This window comes from Adiantum capillus-veneris, chromosome 4 (assembly GCF_014529385.1).
Source record: "Adiantum capillus-veneris isolate H3 chromosome 4, ASM1452938v2, whole genome shotgun sequence".
Classification (NCBI taxonomy): Eukaryota; Viridiplantae; Streptophyta; class Polypodiopsida; order Polypodiales; family Pteridaceae; genus Adiantum; species Adiantum capillus-veneris.
The window spans coordinates 151458819-151483046 of record NC_140934.1 but is presented as its reverse complement, the minus strand read 5'-3'; the positions used below and the strand labels follow the sequence as shown (position 1 = coordinate 151483046).

At 40.6% G+C, this 24228-nt stretch overlaps 1 protein-coding gene across 1 annotated transcript; it reads left to right on the top strand.

Moving 5' to 3' along the window:
* The first annotated feature begins 12369 nt into the window (after positions 1 to 12369).
* LOC147460168 (carboxylesterase 20-like) lies at positions 12370 to 13539 on the top strand. Its single transcript, XM_086509972.1, has one exon. It carries the CDS (start codon positions 12519 to 12521, stop codon positions 13407 to 13409), a length of 891 nt encoding a protein of 296 aa, XP_086366098.1. The 5' UTR covers positions 12370 to 12518; the 3' UTR covers positions 13410 to 13539.
* The last annotated feature ends 10689 nt before the right edge of the window (positions 13540 to 24228 follow it).

Genomic DNA, 24228 nt, shown 5'->3' with positions numbered 1-24228 from the left:
GGCATGGAGTAGAAGCCTTGCTTCTTGTTATATCCTACAAAGTCCATTGCTTTGCACAAGAGGAGGTTCTTTCAAATTAAAGAAACACACAGAAAAAACAAAGCACATTGCTTTGCATAGTAGAAGATCCTTCCAAATTAAGGTTAAAAGCACATAAAATTAAGAACTTGAATTTATCTAACCTTGTCTCCCATTTGTGGCTAGTTGTTTCAAAATCTGGAAGCACATGCTCGATTGAGAGTGAATTTCAGTCTGATTTTCTCGTCCTTGCTTGAACTTAGCTCATAGCCATGGCTTTAGGTAGATTGAGAGTTGTCGTATGTACCATGTAAGCCCTCTTGGCTTGGTTCATGTCGACACTCAGTGGAAGACCGTTCAAATCTGTTGCAAAGTCCCTGCAAGTTTGTAAGCTAATAACATATCTCAAACTTTGGAAGCTTCTATACAATATGCTTAAAATTGAAGCATCATTGCTTCACATAAGTACATCATAAGAATAAAACATGATGGAGCTTCTATGCTCATAGCCACCTAATTCTTCTATCGACATGCATATGTTTTGGCAAAAGAAAAGCGACCTTGTCAATCATTTACAAATAACCAACCTTGTCGATCATTTACAAATAATCTCCCTGGTCAAGTTGTATGTTGTGTTAGAGAAGTATTTTAGACATTTCAATGCTCAGGAAACTTAGCTATCAAGATTTATCTAACTTCAAATTCATGCTTGATAGAAACACTGTTTTGCTTGTCGAGCTGATATTGTGGAGCATTATGCAAGATTCAATAAGTTAAGAATTTAAACTTTAAATTGAACTTTCTTTACTAATTGTTTTTTCGGAATCGAGGTTGCTTTCTCAGCCTTTAGGTACTTCTAGCGAGTTTCAAACTTGATTGCCTGGCATGTGGTTGCCATGCCATGATGAGAATGAGTTTGAATCCTAGAGAAAAAACCCTAGTACCCAATTGAATTGAGGCTTATGAATCTCCAATTCTTGAGACTGCATATGATCTCTTCTTTGACATTGTGTGTCCGGGGCTTGTCTTGAATGTTCTTTTCTTGTCGCAGCTTTGGAAAATCAAGCCCAAGCCAAGATGATATTAAACAACTTGTAAAACAATTAAATCTGTGACCATCAAAGCCCTGATGTTGCTTGTCAATCCTCGCTTATGCATGCAAAAACTTTTAGGGCCTCGAAAGATTGGGCAAGGCCTAGATCTAATCAAGCATGGCTCCGCCACAGGTTTAAGGAGGCAAGGCCTACATCCAATCAAGCATGGCTCCTCCACAGGTCCATCCTTAAACTTTGCAGCTGCTATACCATGATGGTGCATGGCTTTACCTACACCATCATGCATAGCCTTGCTTAGGGACCATGGCCCTCCCCCTGGATTGTTTGCTTCAATTTTGAGATCACCAATGTCTCAATTCTTGAAACATTGGCGTGCTATCCTTGCCAAGCAGGAAGCCATGGCCTCTCTCTTTGTCAATTTTGAGTCTTGTCAAGGTGGCCTTGCCCAAGCTCTTTGCTTGCCTAAGCCTTTCTTAAGCCATGTTTAAAGGAAAGGTTAAGGCCTTGGCCCCTTTTGTGGGAATGCCCCATAGGTGCTCTTAAGTTCATTTCACCTTGGGTGCCCAAGCAATATGGAAAGAGGAGAACGAACATTGTAGCGAGCACGACATAGAGGAAGCGAGAGAGAGAGAGAGAGAGAACTGAACATGAGTTGGTCCAATCCGTCGGCTTTAGAAACATTTTTTTCAGCCCTTGCTGGTGCAATTTTGAAGATGGCATTCTCACCTGATTCCAGAAGGAAGAAGTCAAAACTCTTATGTATGTGTTAGAGGTGCTTCTTGCACATCGTCGACCCTACCATGTCGAAGCTCCCATGCCTAACCACACACACACACACACACACACCCACACCCACATAGAGAGAGAGAGAGAGAGAGAGAGAGAGAGAGAGAGAGAGAGAGAGAGAGAGAGAGAGAGTATGCAATCATATGCAACCCCAAGTCCATGCCCTTACCTTTCCTTCTCTCTTCCATGGCTGCCCTGAGCTCTGGTACTAGTGAAAGGCCGGAGGGACTTAGGCATGCAAATAATCAGCCATCGTTACTATATATAGGCCAATAGCCCTTTTGCTATCTATACTGCATGTGTGTTTGGCACTTTGCTAGGGTTGTGCCCTCCTAGCCCTACCCTTGGCTTGACAATGATAGACATATTAAGTGGGCTACCTTCATTCAAAGTTTTCAGTCCAACATGCATAACCAACCCGTCAATACCAGCCCGATAAGGAAAATGTTGTAGCTGATGCTTGAGTCGAAGATCCTCTCATAATAATCTATCAATCACAATGGGTACTTCGTTTGAATCTATGTGTGATACTTATGCACAAGATGATGATTCAAAACCACATGGTTACATATGTTAAAAGTTTTGTACATAAATTTTCACAGTACACTATACAAGAACATTTCTTTTATTTTTAAACAAATTTATATGTCACAAAATCTCTCTTCCCTAGTAGGCCACATATCATCGGGCACTCTTTGAAACGGTGACGGAGGTATTCACTAGCTGTCCTCCATTGTGAGCATCTATCTAGACTAACCTTCACCCCAGTCGGCATGGCTCCCCATAGCACCTTCCATAAGAAGACATTCATTCTATGCGGACATTGAGCGTTCTGATATTCTTCATGATTGTCTCCCATCTTGACCCTGGCCAATGTTTTCCCCACTGCTTGTTAAGCGGGGAGAACCAATCCTTTGAATCCACAAGGGTGAGGACACTTCCTTAGTTTGCGGTCTTACGAAATGTATGTTCTTAGGCTAGTGCCATGCTTTCACTCAAACTTGGATTCACAATTTGGCAGATACCACTTATTAAGCCCTTTTATGGCTCTACTGATCAACGATCTTTCTATCCCATTGAGGTTAAATTGGAGATCCTGTTGGTCTGTTCCTTTCCAATAACCACCGTTGTAGTCCCAAAGTTGGCCTAGACATCTAATACCTTTGCTATTAATCTTTTTGGTAACCTCCCTCCAAAAAAGGGGTCAAAAAGATTCTTCTAGCCTTGGTTAGCCAAGGGAGCCAGTGAGTTAAAGAATTGTGAAAATACATTGACAGCTTTCCCCATTCCAAAGACTCAGTTGCTCTGTTGCATTTCCAAATATGTTCGGCTATCGTGCCCCCAAGTTTCAGGGCGGCCCATTGAGGGACAAATAGCTTGTCGTGTACCTCGAGTCCTTTCCACTGGCCACCTCATCTTACTAAACTTTGTGGATTGCCTAAGGCTTTACTAAAGGATTGCATTTTGGATGCAATTGTGGACCATTGGATAAAGCTTTTGTTGATTAGTGCCACATGTATACTATTTTTTTGTAGGCCTTGTGGTAAGAGGTTGACATTTGTGTACCTCTCTGTTTAAAGAGAGGTATTATTGGGTCACACATAAACTTCTCTTCCTTTTTCACCTTTTTTTTTTCTCGATTTGTTGCAATGCTTCCAAGTGTTTTTGGATTCATTAATTTTTATGCTTTTGGAATATATTAGTTCATTGTTGCACTTGTTCTCAAAGATTCTTGTGATTTTAAAATATTAGTGACACTTTGTTGTTTTCTCTGTCACAAAGAAGACTTATCATTAAATTCCTACCTTGTGTAGGTCATAGTGAATGCCACAAATACAGTATTGGAGCAACACTTAGCGGCATTAAAAAGGGTACCATTCAATTTTATAGGCCTTTTTCACGATGAGTTCTAGAAAGCAAAACAAGATGATTTAATTGAGTATTTCCATTCACACGGTCGGTTTGAGGGTAGCTGTCAGGAATATAGGGAGGGCATATTCAAAAGTTTATACTACTTTCAAGAGCGTGATGCCTACTTGTAGGTAGAATATGTAATAAAAACTTTGCTTTCTCTTTAGGTGACCTTAAATAGAAGGTTTTACTAAGTTGAAAACATGCACACAAAATGTGAAAGCGATGATTTTGCTCATCTAAGGAATAATTTGAGGAAAGTTATGGAACTCTACGTGCCCTCTTACTTGCCCTGCCTTGTTGGTTTAGTGGAAATGGGGGGCTCTCCCATAGGCGCTTGAAGGGTGTCTTTGGAGGCCCTTCAAGTTGTATTGTGCACCAAAGCGACCTTTTGATGCGCTAGAGGCGCCTCACCACCCCATGCCTCACAAAATGCTATAAATGCACAATTGTTGTGAAGTAGTGGCAAGTTGCACATTGAATCCTACTAATGTGCACCCGTCATGGTGGATTGAATATTTAGGCCACATCAGTGTTTTTGGATGTTCCGTCGGCTAACTCTTAAACTTATGTGCATAGCCTTTGAGGAGAGTTAGGGTTAGTATTGGCATTATGTTAGTATTTCCTAATGCTAGTAGGTGGTACCCATTCTTGAAAATACCATGAGAAGGGAATCTCAAGAGATTCTCTCTCCCTCCCTCTCTCTAATCTCTCTCTCTCTCTCAACGATTAAAGTTGATGCTTGACTTCTCTCTCAATTTGCATGTGATGCTAAAGTCAACTCGACTCCTTAGTGCTCTCTCTCTCTCTCTCTCTCTCTCTCTCTCTCTCTCTCTCTCTCTCTCTCTCTCTCTCTCTCTCTCTCTAATACCTCACCGTGGAGGCAAGGCTCTAGACATTGAGCTGATGCGTGTTTGATTACATTAAAACATGCCAAATTTGGTTTCGATATGTACAAATGTCAAGTTTTTCAATGGCATGCTCGTTTTGCCTAGAAAGTTCAATGCAGGTGATCTCGACAACAAAATAGCAGGCTTCATGCGTGGCTATAAAAGATGTGTCCAATGTGCTTGACAAGAAAATGAGGTTCAAAATGTAATTTGAGCCAAAATGAAAATTTCCACAGATTTAGGGATTCCTCCCAACTCATTTGGGCCTTTTACAAACAAAACAAGCATTTTGGGGCTAAAATTGATAATAAAATGGTTATAAACAACTTAAAAATAGCAACAGTAGCTCAATATGCCACATCAATGATAGTGTCATCTTTGCTCAAGCTAGGGGAGAGTTCATAGAGCCAGAAATAAACTCATTTGGACATCTGATAAAGGAGATGTGGCAGTTGCAAGTGAGGGTGCTAGTGTAGTCCCGTGCTGTGCTATCTTATGGCATGTTTGAGGCTTTGATGCCACCAAGTAGGGTTTTCTCTCTTCAAATAAGCATTTGGACTTAATAAAGTTTTGAATCTTCCATGAAATGGTCTCAATGAAGAATTGAAGTGTGAACATAGGGGTTTTAAACAGAGCAAAAGAGCAACATATTTGTGCAATTGGGAGCGAGGGTACACCAAACCAGCACACACGAGACTTTTGAGTTGATCATGGTGGTTTTCTAGAGCGAGGATTTCATGGCTGGAGTTTTGTTCTTTTCAAGTGTTTCTTTTGCTTTCAAAGTTTGACGATTCCCTTGATTTTGCTATGAAACCTCACAGCCAAAGGTTTGACCCTTTCCTAGCCACATCGTGTACTTCTTGACATACTATTTTGGTGAACCCGATGCGAATCAGGCTAGAGTGAGAGTCCAAAAGCTTCATTGAAGGTATTAAATCAAAGCTTCAAAGCTATGGAGCAATGGGGAATGCAGTTTGATCCGGTCACATTGATCCGATCACAATGCAAATGTTTTAAGCCTTTGTTCTGTTTATGCAAATGCGGCTTGATCTAGTGAGGTTGATCTAGTGACGATGTAAATGTTTCAAGCCTTTGTTGTGTTTATGCAGTAGCAACAAGCTACTTAAAGGAGCGAACTTTCTTCAATTAAATCCCTTCAATGAGTGGTGCATAAAATGGACCAATTTGATGGTAAAGATGTAGCAAAGTATCTTTGTGGGTATGCAATGGAGGTATAGATGGATCGAGTGCCTGAAGCAGAGATGGTACAAAGTTTTCAGCTAGATGTGGTTCCTGAGATCAGAGAGTAGGTAAGGGGAGTTAGAAAATGAACATGGGAGAACTTGGGAGGCATTCAAACTATCCTTGAATGAAGAGTCTTCATGTAGGACTTTGAAAGGGGGACAAAGAGAACATTTTTAGAGTGGGTAGCTAGGCCCAAAGAGGAATTTTTACCCGCCAAAATTCTAAGGAAATTTGAACGGGGCAAGGACTAAATAGGATACCCTAAACTCACAGAAGACAGAGCTCTTTTTGCAAGTTGCAAGGAAAGAGATTCAAGAGAAGTTGGAGTTACTACTTGACGACAAAGATGTTGAACATGGCTTAAAGACTGATTAGAATGAGGTCAAAGATATAGTATCTAAGCAACAATGACAAAGAGTGATATTGATCAACCCTCCTCAAGTCCAAGTGTTCTTGAGAGTTCCATAAGACATGTTATTGGGGTTCCAAAGAGTGAAAATTCCATCTTAGATGATATTATTAAAGGAATGCATGAGCTGAAGTTAAAGCTTGCAAGGCTAGAAGAAAAGGGGCAATGATTTAAAATTGAAGTGTGAATTTAGGGTTTTTAAACAGAGCTAAAGAGAACCAACACCGTATATGTGCAATTGGGAGCATCACACACACAAGAGTTTTGAGTTGATCTTGATAGTTTTTTAGAGTGAGGATTTCATGGCTGGAGTATTGTTCTTTTCAAGTGTTTCATTTGCCTTCAAAGTTTGACAATTCCCTTGATTTTTTTACGAAACCTCACAGTCAAAGGCTCGCATACGTCTTGACTAAGGGTGAAAGAATCCATGAAGAGATTGCTACTTAGGGGCTTTTCATACTTGGTAGTGCTTTGGTTGGTATACTTTTTGGTTGAGGGGTTTGATTTTTTTTTTTGGGGGGGAGGGGGGGGGGTTTCAAAAGCAAGAAGGTTCTCTGGTTGATATGTTGTGGAGGGACATCCTATGATTAGAAAAAGCAGATGGTTGCAGATAGGCATATAAGGTGACTTTGGTAACAAAATTCACAAAGGCTCTACTTTGTAGGAGGGCATGAGAAACAGAAGGTAAGCGGACTATGCCAGAGGCGGGACGGGAGGTTCGAACAGAGAAAGGAAGGGAAATAAGTGAGTGAAAGGGGATAGTGGAAATGAGGAATATTCTCTTTAATGTATATATTTGTTTTAGGAAGAGAGGTTAAGTAGTATGCAGGTACGAAAGAAACTAGTCTTGCTTGGTAGGCATTGCTATAGAAGCTTGTGAAAGATGATAGGTTCATTACGATTCAATGGGCAGAAAAGAGAGGACATTACGACAACAAAAAATTTAATAGACATGAACTTGAGGACATTGTAATGACCAATGAAATTTGAAAACTATATACAATTTAGAAATAGACAACCATGCATATTAGTACTTGTGAGGAAAACATGTAGCTAAACTAAACTAAAGAAAGCGTTGACGAGCTCTAAAAATTGACGTGCACCATTGACTTGGTAATCATGCATGGATGTTTTTGAGTGTGCAAGGAAGAGAACATTATTTGTTTTAAGTTACGTGACAACAACGTGAGTAGTTAAACATTTTTTCATGCAATGAGGCTAAGAGTGAAAGCACAGAACATATAGTGCGCGTCACACAGAAGTGCCATACAAAAGTATGGTGGTGTGTTTGCATTGTGGTCTCCTCAGAAGTTGTAATAGAAGTTGTGCCGTGCATTGTAGGCTTTATGTGTTATCCACGTGATGCATAGGCATGGAGGTTTGGATGAAGGTAACAAACCTTGTAGTTTTTTCAAGGTGGAATCATGCTTGTCTATTTGAAACATCTACTGATGTGAATATATATGCCTCTTCTGGCACACATTCCAAGAATGAAAATACGCTCACCTCGAGGTGTATGTAGATCATGATATGAGCTACTCTTGTTGTGAAGTAATGTTAGTATACCTTGGTTTTCCAACAATTGATTAGCCCTTGAATGTATCAGATCATCGCTTGGCTTTGGCTAGTAGGGAAATGGAGTATCATTCATAAAATTTTTACAGACGAAACATCGATGGAGAACCTTACTTGTCCTCTTAAGAAAGTTGGTTCATCCTCATTGAGCTCAATTTCACGCTGCTTTGCATCACCTTTGTCTTGATACAAGAGTGCAGGTTCAATAGCATATAATTGGGATAATCCATCACATCCAAGACCCGTGACAATATGAGTTGCTTACCTTCCCATCTCTTAGGTAAACTTATTCTCTTTATTGGTCACTTGGAAGTGCCATTTGGTTCTCCTCTTTGATGATAATCCCAAATAACCCTTTCTGACCTATTGAAGGTTGATTCATACTAGAAAGATTAGATCCCTCATCCAAAGAGCTTCTTTTTATCTGTAAGAGATCTTGCCTTGTCTGCTAATCCATCTCCCTTGTGGAAAGATTAGTTTTATTCCCAGTCATGGAAACAACCTTAACACATACTCGAAAGGTCACTAAAAAAAAAAAATCCTATCACGTGGGTTCAATTGTAGGGATTACTTTATTATGTATTTTTTTACATTTTCACATATAGGAGGGTGTTGAGAAAATGATCTTGGAAAAAAATTTACATATTTAATAGGAAAAGGACACCTTTTATTTGTGGGAAATTCATAGCTAAGGGGTTTTATAAATAGTCCTTAAATGCACGTGATATATAGGTTCTACACATAGTGCCCCCCCCCCTGCGGGGCCTGAGAGCGCATATCTCTTGATCTCTCTTCACAACATCTTTTGCATAAGCTATCATATGTGTGGAAATTTTTAACACATGCACAACCCTTCCTTTCAATCATTTTTGATCAACAAGAAATAGCACTTGCACGCAACGAGACAATGACAACGTTTTTAACATCACTGTCAGGAGCCGATGCCAATGATGGAGATAGGTTGCAATGAGAAAAGCAATGAGGGCGCTCGTGATAATGGTCAACACTTGCACACGATGATATTGTGGCTACCATTTAAACATTCCTTGTGCAATTGTTGCTTGATAATATATTATATTAAAAGCATGCCAAGCGGGCCGTCTGATTTTGGCTAAGGGTAATGGCCTAGATCATGCCAAGTGGCTACTTTTAAGCCAAAAGAGCATATTAGGCTGACCAAGTAAAGGAAAAAAAAAGGCCAAAAGATGTCAATTTTTAGCAAACACACACAACAATAGCATCTCACAGGCCATGCATTTTCGAGAGAACCAACCAAAGAGAGATCATCTGTAGGTAGAGACATATCTAAAGTTCAAGCTTATGGCTTTCACACATTACGATAAATCTTGCAATCAATTCTCATTGGAACATGAGGATTAATTGCAAACCTTGACGATTGTCATATCTATCTGAAGTGCGAACATGAAGTTCTCACTCTCCACAATAGATCTTTGAGAGCTGATCCATCTGCAGTTGCTGCACGTGTACGATCACACATTATGATAGACGTAGCAATCCAAATAAAGAATTTAATATCAATGTATTTGGACATGAGATTTCTAAATTTTAATTCTAGTGAGAGCATAGTGTGATGGCTCTACATAGGACAAAAAAATTTATACCTATGTTCACTTTGAGGTGAGAAAATATCTGCACATCAAAATCGAACCTACCTAAATAAAATTGATCTCTATTCTATTATATTTTGCAATGTGATAACCTCATGTGAGAGTACACTCTGCACAAAACGACAATCTCTAAATTATATCAATAATTCACTTTCACATGTTAGTAAACTGAGCACATAGCAAGTGACTCTTAAAAGATAAACACCATGTATGAGTGAGAGTTTGAGCTCTACACAACATATAAAGCTTACATAATTTGAACCTAAAAAAATAATTAGTCAAATTTTAAAAAAACATTAAATTGATTTTAAACAAAATATTTCAAAACTATTCTAAATTTCAATAATTTTTGAACTAATTTTTTTAAAATTTTTTCCTCTAAAATGACATGGAATACCTATTGTGATGAATACTAGTCTCAACGGCATCGCGCTGCTGCTATATATACTTTTTTTTCCGATCAATGTGTTCTCCTCTTTGATGATAATCCCAAATAACCCTTTCTGACCTATTGAAGGTTGATCATACTAGAAAGATTAGATCCCTCATCCAAAGAGCTTCTTTTTTATCTATAAGAGATCTTGCCTTGTTTGCCGATCCATCTTTCTTATGGAAAGATTAGTTTTATATCCAATCATGGAAACAACCTTACCGCATACTCGAGGGGTCACTACAAAAAAAAATAAAAAAAATCCTATTACGTGGGTTCAGCTGCAGGGATTACTTTATTGTGTATTTTTTTACATTTATACATACAAGAGGGTGTTGAGAAAATGATATTGGAAAAAAATCTACATATTGAATAGGAAAAGGACACCTTTTATTTGTGGAAAATTCATAGCTAAGGGGTTTTATAAATAGTCCTTGAATGCACATCATATATAGCTTTTACATATAGTGCTCCCCGAGGGCCGAGAACACATATCTTTTGATCTCTCTTCACAACCTCTTTTGCATAAGCTATCATATGTGTGGCAATTTGTAACACATGCACAATCCCTTCCTTTCAATCACGAAGCCTCTAGGTTGCACAAAGTAGCCATGATCCATGACACATGAAACTCTTCCTCGGTAAGCATTGAACAACTCAGGTTCCTATGGTTGATGCCTTTTGAAGAGGTGGTGTTTTTATCATCTTGACCCCTCTTGGTCTTGTCTATTGTGGCTACAATCCCTTCTATATGCATTCTCTTTTTCACTACCTCTTCGTCTTTTATGCATGTCTTATCTCATATCGATCATCTCTACCACGATCTCCATCATCATGTCAATCATGTCTACAACGATCTCCATCATCATCTCTTCTGCAACTTGTGCCCACGTCTCCATTGTCACGTTCACTTCAGTTGTCATGCCTACCACCAATGTTGCTTTTATGGTTGCTCCTTCTCTTTCAACTTAGCCTCTTGCTCAAGCTACTCTTGCAGATCTTTAATTCTCGTTTAATAATCAGGAACAAATAGCCCCCAAAGAAGACTAGATCAATGCTTACTTTTGCATTTCTCCTTGTCTGCAGTCTCTTTTATGGAGAAAAACAACATGAATCTCGCGTGAAAACTTTTAGAAGTACTGAGGAAGCTGATTTTGTAGTCTTTTTCACGCTCGCACAAAACTATTCGTGCTTCTTACTCTTCTAGGCATTAGTGGTGTCGGCTTCACCACTAGTGTGGGGTAGTAGATGCCATTTGATTAGATAGTGATGAGAGGGGCACACACGGATGAGCCAAGAGCAGATGCTGAGGATGGAGATAGGTGGCACTGGGGAAAGCAATGAGGGCCCAAGAATTGATGCGGCAACTTTGAGTGTTCCTTGCTTTCAATATGGTGTATTAATGCACCCGTATCATGCATCCTACCTCTTTTATTTCCCCTTTAGAATGTGTAGATGTCGTGGTAGTCCCCCCCCCCCCCCCCCCCCCCCCCCCGTCCCCATGTGTGTGTGTGTGTGTGTGTGTGTGTCTCCGGCTAGCAAGAGACCAATGCGTGAGAAGTTGAATGGAGATGTGATCGTTGTTCTGATGAGAAAGTTGAATGGAGGTGTGATCATTGTTGTGATGAGAAAGATGAAATGCTTTTGATCAACGATCAATAGCACTTGCATGCAACGAGATAATGACAGTGTTTTTAACATAACTGTCAGGAGCAGATGCCGATTATGGAGATAGGTTGCGATGAGGAAAGCGGTCAACACTTGCACACGATGATATTGTGGCTACCATTTAAACATCCTTGTGCAATCATTGCTTGATAATATACTATATTAAAAGCATGCCAAACGAGCCGTCTGATTTTGGCTAAGGGTAATGGCCTAGATCATACCAAGTGGCTACTTCTAAGCCAAACGAACACATTAGGGTGACCAAGTAAAGAAAAGAAAAGAGGCCAAAAGATGTCAATTTTTAGCATACACACACATCAATAACAACATGTCAAAAGTGTCAAAAGTAGCGGGCCGTTCGATTTTGGCTAAGGGTAATGGCCTAAATCATGCCAAGTGCCTGTTTCTAGGCTAGAAGAACACATTAGGCTTACTTACCAAGTAAAGAAATGAAAAGAAGTTGAAAGATGTCATATTTCAGTAGACATATGGCAATAACACCATGTCAAAAGCATTCCAAGCTAGAGGTCCGATCTTGGCTAAGGGTAATGGCCTGGATCATGCCAAAAATTAGGCAAAGAAAAGAAAAGAAGCCGAAGATGTCATTTTTCAGTAGACACACTCACACATATCAAAAGCATGCGAAGCTCCAAAAGAGCGCATTAGGCTTTAGGAAATAAACAAAAAAACAAAACATAAGAAAAGAAGCTGAAAGATCAGTGCGCACACGGCATCAAAGTGTATTGTCTGGGATTGTAGGCTAAGGGACGTGAACATCTCACAGGCCAGGCATTTCCGAGAGAACCAACCAAAGAGAGATCATGTGTAGGTAGAGACGCAGACACACACACACACACACACACACAGAGAGAGAGAGAGAGAGAGAGAGAGAGAGAGAGGGAGATGGAGATGGGTTTGGTATCGGTGGATGCATGCGCAGAGTTCGTAGAGGGAGTGGCAAGCAGAGATGTGCCATTGGACGAGGACGGCTGTGTGTGGGTGCGCATTTTCCGTCCTCAAGACCCTCAGGGCGCAGACACCATGCCCAAGGCCGTTGTTCTTTACGCGCATGGCGGCGCTTACACTATCGGGCAGCCCCATTGGTATCCTTTCCATGCCTTCTGCTCCACCGCCTGCAAAACATCCCACTCTATTTGGGTCTCCCTCTCTTACCGCCTTGCCCCCACCCATCGCCTCCCCGCTGCCTACGATGATGGCTCCCTTGCTCTTAACTGGCTTCGAGCACAAGCCCTTCATCAGCACACCAATTCATCAGACCCTTGGCTCTCCAGAGAGCACGCCGATTTCTCCAATTGCTTCTTGGCTGGCGAAAGCGCGGGGGCGAACATCATGCTCAAGGTCGCCATGGACGCTGCATCCTCTGATCTCACTCCGATGTACATAAAAGGGCTGTTGCTTCTTCAGCCAGGGTTTCACTCAGAGGAGAAGAGGGCAAGTGCGTTCAATGAAAAGACTGAGGAACGATACAACAATGCCTTGCCCATAGGTGAAACACTCGATTATGCCCCCGTGAATCCTGTACACCACATGGCGCCGCCGCTTACCCCTTTGTCTGCATATCCCCATATCTTCATCAATGCCGCGGAAACTGATTTTCGCTACGACATGACCATTCGCTTCTACGATATGATCAAAGACTTCTGTCCGAATGTCCAACTATCCATCTCAAGAGGTAAAGGTCACTGGTTTCATCTAGGCGAGCCGCATTGCATTGAAGCTCAGGACTTGCAGGCCGAGATGGCAAGGTTCATCTACAAGTGTACCTTTGCTTGATCAAGGACTGCACAGAATCAGAAATAATTCCTTTGTGAAACTTGTATATACTTATGATGCAGGGGATAACATGTATGTCTACTCTCTTACTTGTAGAATGAGCGAGGAGTATAATTAGTTTTTGCTCTTGCACGGGGTCTCAATTGCACCTCATCTAGCTCCCTCCCATTATAAGGTTTACTTCTTGTTCAAGAAGTTTAAACCTTTGGTACTTAGTTGTTGCATGCTGTTTGCTTTCAAAAGAAATAGTATCCAACCAACTTTAAGAGAGAGCATTGTTCCCCTTCCCAAGCTATTTTGGTAAAACTTGGATTGTTCACTCCACATGCCTCAGCTCTACTTACCACAGGCATAAGGGGTTGAGATCTAAGGTTCCTATTCAAATCAAGCATCGACAACAATCATGCTCTATAGATCTCGTCGGCAAAAGTAATCTCATGTAATCTTGGGTACATGAGATAGCTTTGCACATGCAATGCACCTAAGGGAATGTGGCACCTTATAGCGATGTGGTTAAGACGTGTGTGGGAAACTCCCATGTGGTGGGTTCAAGACTCGCGAATATAGAGGGGGGTGGGGCACACTGCCCCAAGATTACTTCAATGCAAAATCTTACCATAGAATTTGATGGGTGTGATAAGTTATGACCACCCTTGATCGCACGTTCTCATGCCTCTGGTAGTTAGTGTTGAGGCTCCGTAGATTACTTATATTGACATTGATGTTGCTCACACCAAATTTGGAGGTCTCCTTGAGTGTATTCAAGCCCACTTTTGCCAGGGCGTCCATCCAACATAATGTCACAAAAGAAACTCTCTCTCTCTCTCTCTCTCTCTCTCTCTCTCTCGTGCATCAATCATTTGAAACGAATTGTCCTGACCTTATGCAACAAGAAGACATTGAAGAGGTTGCTATTTGCAATGTGGTAGTCATGCTTCTGTTCTGTGCGGATGATGTAGTGCCTCTAATACATACTTTAGAGTATGCACAAAAAGTATATAGTTATCCTTAAGAACTTTTTGCTTCCATAGTAGTGGGCTGATTGTGAATGAATCCAAAATAAAGGTTATGCTTGTGAAAACCAATCATAAGGAGGAGCAATGCATTGTCTACAACAATGAGACACTTGGAAGGGATCTGAGAATTTTAGGAAACTTGGCATTGAGATTCTGGTCCATGACAAGTATGACATGAATGTGCTATGCATCATTGAAAAGGTACGAAGAAAACATACTACGTGTTTGAGAATATGTGTAATATAGGGGGTTCCAAACGTTGTGTTCTCAAGAAGTATCTTTTTGACCTTTTGGGTTCTCAAAAAGTGCCTTTTTGACACATTGGTCACACCGACATTCTTCTTTATAGTATTGAAGTGGGGGATGGAAGCATCTCAAGGTCTACTAGGAAAGAGTTTGAGAATGTCCGAAAGCATTTCCTTGCAAACTTTCTCCAAGTTAAGATATAATTTATAAACACCATATGCTCCTCCTACTTGAGTCTTGATCTCTTCCAACTGTGGTTGTGAGCATGGAAAGGGTTCAAGAGTACAAAAGATGCATAAAAGCAAGATCTTGAGCATGGGATGGATGCATGATAAAGAAGTGGTTTGGGAGATGTGATGCTTCAATAGAGTCCCAATTGAATGAAGCTTTTCTACAACGCCAATGTATTAGGGTTAGGGAGGAATCCAATGGGTCACACATCATATATTAATAATTACACCACTCCTGACCCATGTTGCCCCCAACTAGGCTTGAAAATTATTGGGTGTAAGTATTAAAAGCATGCATATCTTCTTACTTCCTTGCATTGAAAGTGCTCATAGTTTTTTCCACCAATTCTTCGATAACTTTGGAGAAGCTCGAAAGATTCACCTTTAGGAAAACTTTTGGTGCACTAGAGAGAGAATATTGCCGATCAATGGAGATGGGCTACTGTAAGGGTAGCTTGGATTTTTTAAATTCTATCTTATTTTTTTGCAATTAAAGGATATTAAGTTGTTTGCAAAACATGAATAATAATTTATGATTTGCTCAAATCTTTCTTCTTTCCGAATCTAATATAAAATGAATGTGCCATAAATCACACTCAACGAATGCAGATTCATTTCTTCGATATATGAGATTTTATGATTCTCCCACTCAGTTTCATTTGCTTGCACTCAACTACCTATTACATTTATATTTGATTGCATCCTCTTTGTGCTCATCTCCACTACTCTCTCTCTCTCTCTCTCTCTCTCTCTCTCTCTCTCTCTCTCTCTCTCTCTCTCTCTCTCTCTCTCTCTCTCATGCACTCTACATCTTGATGCCATAGAAGAAGTATAAATGGAGAGCGTAAGACTTCGACCATTGTCCTTGTAAGTATTTAGTGAAACTATTTAGTAGCTTCAATTTGAATAATGTTTGATGGATTTCTACCACCATCATTATATAAAGTTGGGTTCTCCTGAGGAGAAAATACATAGGAAACGAGCTTGTTAATAGTTACAAAGGTAGGATTAAAAAAAAAAATCTTATCACAAACGAGCAAGATAATCAAAGAGATGCTCATTCAATCCACACTCGTTTATGCATTATAAGCTATGTATACAAGTAACACCGACGATGTGTTCAACTAACCAATCAAATTGTGCTTTTTCTAAACTCCACAAGAGGTTTTCTTTGTTTACTCATGTATTGTTTAACTTGATTATTGCATATATCTATTCCTCAAACAAAAAATATTGGCACCCAATGGAATACATAATGGACATTTTTAATGCATTTCACGCATTGATGGTGAGCTTCTCTACAACATTAGTGTTAGAAGAGTGCAGGCTAAAAAAGAGAACTTTTATAATGCCCTTCGGTTTGTGCTTGGCTTCAGCACAATGCGACATCTCCCACTTTCTCCAAAAGAAAGTCCAAAGTGGCCAGTCTTGCCCTTGAAACCTTTGAGTGTTTCAAATTAAAACTCCACCAAAAAAATACAAAAGTGCTTAAGATCAAATGTTGCAAGTTGTGTGATACGTGTCACCATCTACATGCTCACCAGCAAAACCAGTCAATCCTGAAAGTAGCAAATGGGCTTAGCAGAGAGAGGTATGGATGGATGCATGTGTTTATCGACTTCTTCCATGATGAGAAGCTCAAGAAAATTGTTACTATGCTTATCTGTAAGTCAAAGAAATACCTTGAATTTTTAGATGGTTCTGAGGATGTCCATGATTTTGATGACATGTTTTGCAAGGTGGATAAGAAGTTTATTATGTGAGTACATGATATCTTCTCAGAACTTCATAGCATCCTTCCACACTACATAAGGTGGCATCGAGTGAATGATCATTTGGTAGTTGTGGACTAGGATTTGTTTGATAACATTAATAATGAACTTTGAGGCGAGTGCAGTGCAGTCGTACATGAGGTGTGGTGGAGCTCTGAGTGAGTAACAACTCACTGCTCCTTATTCTTTTGTATAAGAAAGAATAAGATAAGGGTTAGTAGACGGACAGACGGATGAACACTTGGCCTGAAACCCAACAATCTCCCACTTGAAGGTCAACATGGCCCAAGTGGTTATGAGTGTAAGGGTTGGTATGCACAACAATACAAGTGTGAAGCATACCCATAGCTTCACACCCCCCCCCCCCCCTTGTTTCATTCCAAATCAAAACACATCAAGTCAGTTCTCAAAGCGGTTTGCACATTGCATAGAGTTGATGGGCATTTCTGCTAACGCACTATGGCTATCACAATGTAGCACTAGAGTCTGGTGTATACCAAGGTCTCCCACTAAACGAGATAACCACATAGCTCTCTTGGTGGCACTAGAAACTGTAACATACTCAGTCTCAGTGGTGGAAGACGAAGTGAAATTTTGGAGAAATAATCTTCAAGAGATTGCTGCTCTGGCAAACAAGAAAACGTAGCCAGATGTGGATCTCCTAGTGTCCACACAACCTCATAATAAAAATCAATATATCTAACTATGGATGCATCATTGTTCCCAAAGTGTAAGCACTTGCTGGTTGAACCCTTGATGTATCTCAAGATATGCTTCACTGCTTCCCAATGCTTTCTACCCAGGTTTTCCATATACGTACTGGCCACTCCCACTATAGATGCAATGTCTGGCTGTATGCTAACCATGGTGTACATGAGACTGCAAACTGTCAAAGAATATGGCATCTTTTGCATCTTTGCCTTTTCAACATCCGATTTGGGGCAATCATTCTTGCCAAGCTTTACATATGCAGCCATTGGGGTACTCAATGCTTTCCCCCCTTGCATGTTAAAACGTTGCAAGACATTGTGAATATACTCTTCCTATGATAGTTCAAGTATTCCACGGTTATGATCTCTCTTGATACACATATCAAGAAAATGACATGTGATAAGTATTCCATACTTACGATCTCTCTTGGTACACATATCAAGAAAATGATGTGCATTTGTTGGGTTTTAGGCCCCGTGGGCCGGGCGCTTGTCCGCTTACTCATCATGTTCGTTCATAAAGGAAATAAGGAGAAGAGAGTCGTGTACTCTCTAATGCTCCACCCAGAAGACTGTGTCTACTCAATCCCCTTCTCTCCTTTCCTGTCTTGCACACTGCACATCCGCATCCATCAAGTGGTATTAGAGCCTAGGAGCACGGCTCTTGAGCCCCGGCTAACCGCGTGAAGCGACCTCGAGCATGGGATCTTGAAAGCTTTTGCGGAAATCGAGTAGCAAGGGAACCTACTGAGATTTGGCAGCGTGGGCAGTAGCTCGACACCTTGCAATTGAAGCTCACAATGAGCAGGAGGTGGAATCGAATCCAAGCAAGCAGTAAATAGAGTGGAGAGTGAACAGAGTTGGATCAGTTTGGGGTTGTAAATCTTTTCATGGGCAAGATGAAATCGGATCAGTTTGGAGCAGCAAGCCGGATCAGTTTGCATAATAGCGTGAATGAAATCAAACCTTGCAATTTGAAGGAGTGTTAAAGCTTTGAGGCCTTGAGCAGACCAAACAACGGACAATAAACAAAGCTTGAGAATCGAGCATGAGCAGGGGCAGCCATTGCCTTGGCGCCATAACCAAGCAGGGGAGCACCACTGTGGTGGTTCTGTAGAACCACACACACACACACACACACACACACACACACACACACACACACACACACTCCCAGTCGATAGCTCGATAGAGTCTACAGGTCTGACACGATAGAGGCCAAAATTCAATCGATTTTTCCTCTTTCAATCTTTTGAACTCACACATTGAATGTGTGTGAAAGGCCTTATTCCCACCAATCCCCCCCGACTCCTCGTTACCCCAATCACCTAGTGAGAGATAGAGAGCTGTGAGAGCGAGCGAGTGTACAAGAGAGAGAGAAAACAGGGTTGTGCGACATCTCCTAGGCCCACTCTCAAACATTAGAGTGCCTCATTCGTCTTGATTTTGGAGGCTTTCGTTCGGCGGCGGATGGGGACATCGACATTGACATCGTCACCACTCAAGCATTGAGAGAGAGAGAGAGAGAGAGAGAGAGAGAGAGAGAGAGCTCTAACACTGACACCACATCTTCGACATCGACAAGAGCGGCCTCGACATCGGTGACTTGCCACTGATAGCCATTTCTCAATTCTCTGTATTGCCATAGTGAGCCACCTCAACAAAGGAAAATCACCTTAACATTGTGGCGCTCCTCACCTTTTCACTGTACATAGGCATGTGTGAGTTAGCGGACTTTTGCTATATCTCCTTAGAAACCCTCATTTAGCTAGTCACCGGGCTAGTTGAGCCAAAAAAGTTTATAAAAATAAAAGCCAAAATATATTATGGCCCTTTTGTGTATAAGTATTTCATTGTATATAGAGCCTAAATATAAGGATTTTTGGTATTTATTTAAATATGTATGCTTAGGTGTGTGTTATTTACCTAAGTATGCTATGTACGTTTACTCACCATTACCATGTATTCTATAAAAAATCATTTCGTGCAAGCTTATCTTATTTTTGGTGTGAATCCACTCCAAGGAAAAACTTTAAAAAAATACCTTTCACCGTCAATCATTGCTTTTCACTAAATTTCTATTTTTTACAGATATTTTTTAAACCTCTTGTAAATAAATATACATCAATAAAAACAAATGAGGACCCTTCTCATTTGATTCCCTATATTTTCATATATTTATTTTCTATATATACAGCTAACACTATTCTAGATTTCATGAATTGTTTATATACTAATCTGTTTTTTTCCCATCATATCCATATATTATAATTGTGCATAATTTACAACCATGCATGTTTTCAAATCTCTAAAAATCTATTAGGTCATACTCTCATGCAAGGAGGGCCTTATGCAAATTCAACAAAACGGGGGCCACTTAAGACTTTTTTTGTGAAGAAAAATAGGCATTTTGGTGGGATTTTTCATATCCATCTCCACTCTGAATTTGAAGTGGTGACTAAAAGACAAAATGTGGACCAAGAGCTGAATAATCACCTAAAAAATTTTGATAATTTGTGAAGATACCACCCATGAGATATGATTTTTTTGGTGGCCCACTTTTCTCACAAGTAACCCATAGTCTTCTCTTACCTCCTTTCCTACTTTCACACACACACATACACACACACACACACACACACACACACACACACACACATTTCTTTCTATTTCTCACTCAAATCTGCAACTTCCATGGTTTTCTCTCACCTTCTCACCATTAGCCTCCCCTTTCACACCCATAGCTCTCTTTTGAAGCTCTACCTACATCCATCATCTCCATATCTCTCTCTATTACTCTCATATTACAATTTTATTCTATACTTTCAAGAATGCATAAATAATCAGTATCCTAATCATAATTAATCTATGCAAAATGGAGGTTTTTAATCAACAAAACCTTCATTCTCTTTGTCGTGATTCAAGTAATGGCGGCGGCGTGAAAAGAAGAAGAAGAAGAAAAGCGCTCACTTTCAATAATCTACGCACAGGTGAGGCCAAGATTCCTCAAGGATTCACCATCTCAAGGGTACACCCATCTCATTCACCCCTCTTTTCTCATCTTTCAAGTCATTTTACCCGTTTTAAAAATATTACTAACTTTTTCTAGTGATTGCTAACACTAACTACTAACCTACTAACACAAACACCCATTAACCCAACTCTAAAAAGCACCCTCCCTCAAGACATGAACATATAATAAAACTCACTCACTCACTCTCTCTCTCTCTCTCTCTCTCTCTCTTATCTACCATCAATAATGCGCTCTCTTGAGCCCACATCCATGACTCAAGCAGACAAGCACGCCCGCAATGTTTTGGTATTTTTTTAAAAATCAAAATCTTGATTTGTTGGCTTGTAAAATAGGATAACCAATAAGCTTAATGAGGAGTCTCAAACCTATAAATAGGCCCCTCTTCTTTTGTATATAACCTCTAACATCTCACAAACACCTCAATATTCTATACGTGGGGAGAGATTTAGGTGTAGTCATCATCTTGTGAGCTTCACACTTGGTGTGAGAGAAGCCTTCCACTATCAACAATTGAGATTTTGGTGCTTCAAAGGCGTGTCTTGGTTCTAGAATCATCGTCCTTTCACTTGGTGTGAGAGAAGCCTTGATACTACACATTGCAAAGTGAGAGAGTGTGAGTGCCCTATCTCAAACTACTATTGTACATGCTCTTCCACTATCAACAATTGAGGTTTTGGTGCTTCAAAAGCGTGCCTTGGTTCTAGAATCATTGTCCTTTCACTTGTGATGCGTGGTTTTGTGAAAGCAAGGTGACTCGTATCTTTTAAGTTTTGTCATTTGAGCTTGTTTGAGAAAGTGATTAGTGTGTTTTCATTGCCAAGTTTCTTGTTCATTGTAAGAGGGTTTTGTGGTGAGAGGTTTCCCACACCCTAAGACAGTGTGTGGTGTGCTAGTGATGTTTACCATTCACTAATTGTTGGTTTAGTTTATGCAAGCTTTGTGATAGTATACAGTCTTACATTGCAAGTTGTCAACCAGGTATTTGCACAAACTCCATTCCTTTCTCTCTCTTTATTCTCTTTGCTCTGACTCTCTCTTGTGCCATTTGGTGTGTGTCTTGGTGTGAGATCGTTTGTGTGTGTTTTGTTGCACCTCCTCTTGGTCGTGACAAAATCTCTCTTGCATCCTAGTTTGCCTCCCATAACTAGGTGGTGCCCCTATCTTGTTTAGATTTGGTTGTGGGTTTGTTATTGTGTTTTGGATTTGGTTGCCCTAGCCCCAATTGAGCAGCATGGGAGCCTTGAGGGGTGTTTAGAGGTCGCCTCTTTTGTTGCCCGCCCCAGACCGCTCACTGCTCCGCACCGGCATATCAATTTCAATATTGATTCTTGTGATTCGACATCGACTCGACATCACCTCTCATTGCGGAGGATCTTCGACACTGAGTGTTCCCGTGGACGAGCACTTTACCGCGGACGGCTGTGTGCTTGCACCCGGCATCGGCACCAAGTGCACCGATCGCGCTCTCTGGCACTGTTGACCCCGAGCACCTTTGATGGCTATTTGTCTAGCACATTTCCACCCGGTGGTGAAAATTGGCACATATTGACACCAACACGCAGGTTACAGGGGGCTTTTGAGCCCGTTCACACGCAGTTTCTTCAGGTTACCAGAAACTTATAGATACAACGTCTTTCAAGAGATTTTGACAGTCATTTTGACAACAATTTCTCTACGGGCAGATGCGTTGACAAATGCATGTTTGCTTTAGCACACCATAGTGCTATTTGAGCTCTTTTAGGAGTTGACATCCCTGCAAGGATCACTTTTACTGCATGCAAAATTTCTTGCTGCATGTTTGAGTGCGGTCATTCATGTATGTTGAGTTTTGAACACTGCCCATTGTACTTCATGTGGAGCCATTATTTGGCTATTTTGACAGTTTTCCAGGCCGTTTTGAGACTCAGAACAGAAGAGCCCTTTCTAAGACTGTGGCTAGTCCTTTTGTGTTTGTATTAGCCTTTGGAAAGTTGATAGAGTGAGGTTTTCTTTGAGCTGGGGTATTCTCAAATGTTGAGATACGTTCGATGATACAAGTAGTTGTTCCCCTTTATGGTATCCTCACCAGAGGATATGTATCTGGGCAGTTTTTTTTGCTTTTGATGTTGAGTTGGCGGTCACACAATAGTGGTTTTGAGTAGTTGATGCCCATTGGTTCTTTTGAACAGTTTATGTGTTTTTTGAGTTGAGTTTTGACTCCTCATACAAAGGAGACTCTACTGAATTTTTTTGACGAGTCCATTTTATGCATTCTTGGCAGCTTTATATGTTCTTACGCATTGATTTTACTACATTTTGGTCCTATTCTAGGAAAAACTCTGTCAAAATTATCCCAGGAAATTTGCCATAAAGTTTTTGGCTACATTCTCTTAATCATGGTTGTGAATAGTGCTTCCGAAAGAGAAGAGTATTACATCAAAAAGTTTGATGGCTCAAACTTTGTCATTTGGGAGCAGTGTATGCAAGATGTTTTGATCAATAACGGTTTGATAGCACCCTTGCATGCAAGAAGAGAGAATGCATACACTAATGATGAGTGGGACGATTTGAATGAGCGTGCTATGGCGACCATTCGCCTACATCTTGGTGAATCCATTTACTTACCATAATGGATAAGACCAATGCTAGAGATTTGTGGGATGCCCTATGTCCAGCTTGGGATAGCAACAACGCCTCGAACAAGGTTTTCTTGATGAATAAATTGATGCGCATGAACATGAAAGAAGGCAGTAATGTTAGTTCTCACTTGAACGAGTTCAACAACGTGTTTTCACACTTTACTTCAAAAGATCTCAATTTCGATGGTGAAATGAAGGCCATTTTCTTGCTATGTTCTCTACCATCGTCATGGGATGCCTTCAACATAGCCATAAGCAATCCTGCACCCAATGGCAAGCTAGATTTTAGTGGTGTTGTGTTGCTTACTAAGGAGATTCAACGTCAATCTCTTGATGCAAGTGGGCATGGTGATGCATATGTGAAATGGGAGATTGTTGGGTTTCAGGCCCTGTGGCCGGGGCGGCCGTCCTCTTACTCATTGTTTGTTCATAAAGGAAATAAGGAGAAGAGAGTTGTGTACTCTCTAATGCTCCACCCAAAAGAGTGTGTCTGCTCAATCCCCTTCTCTCCTTCCCTCTCTTGAACACTCCACATCCGCATCCATCATCATCGTCCAAATATTTCATGGTAGATTGCTTGCCTAAGGCATCCTTGGGAAGTGCAATCTCATCTTTAGACTTCCCAACTATAAACATATTATACACGTACAAGATTAGAATGATAAGGGAACCATCATTCAACCTCCTTGTGTACAAGCAATGATCCTCTTGGCTCCGTACATAACCTTGGGATTTAATGTACTTATCAAACTTGATGTACCACTGCCTTGATCCTGGCTTTAGTCTGTACAAAGCTTTCTTGATTCTACACACCATCTCTATCCTTGTCTACTTCATGTAGACATCTTCTTCAAGATCCCCATGAAGAAACACCATCTTCACAGCCATTTGGATCAATTCCATGTCCTCTATGGCTACTAAACCAAGCGCAAGACAGAGTGTAGTCATTTTGACCACTGGAGTGTAGACATGTAGTAGTGTTAGTGTGTATACGCGCTTCACCAGGGGCACTTTTCTCCCACTGGGTTTTTCCCCCTGGACATCCGGTGTGAAAGGACACCTTATCTCTTAGGGTTTCATATAAGCTTTGTTGCTCTGAGTTTCTACACAATTATTTATTCCAATACAGAGAGAGAGACTACAGAGATCTCGTACACAAGCTCTGTGTCTTCTCCTTCTCCATCTTCTTCCTA

Bases quoted from the DNA above. Each gene is read 5' to 3' on its own strand.
- LOC147460168 (XM_086509972.1), top strand. From the start codon at position 12,519: ATGGAGATGGGTTTGGTATCGGTGGATGCATGCGCAGAGTTCGTAGAG.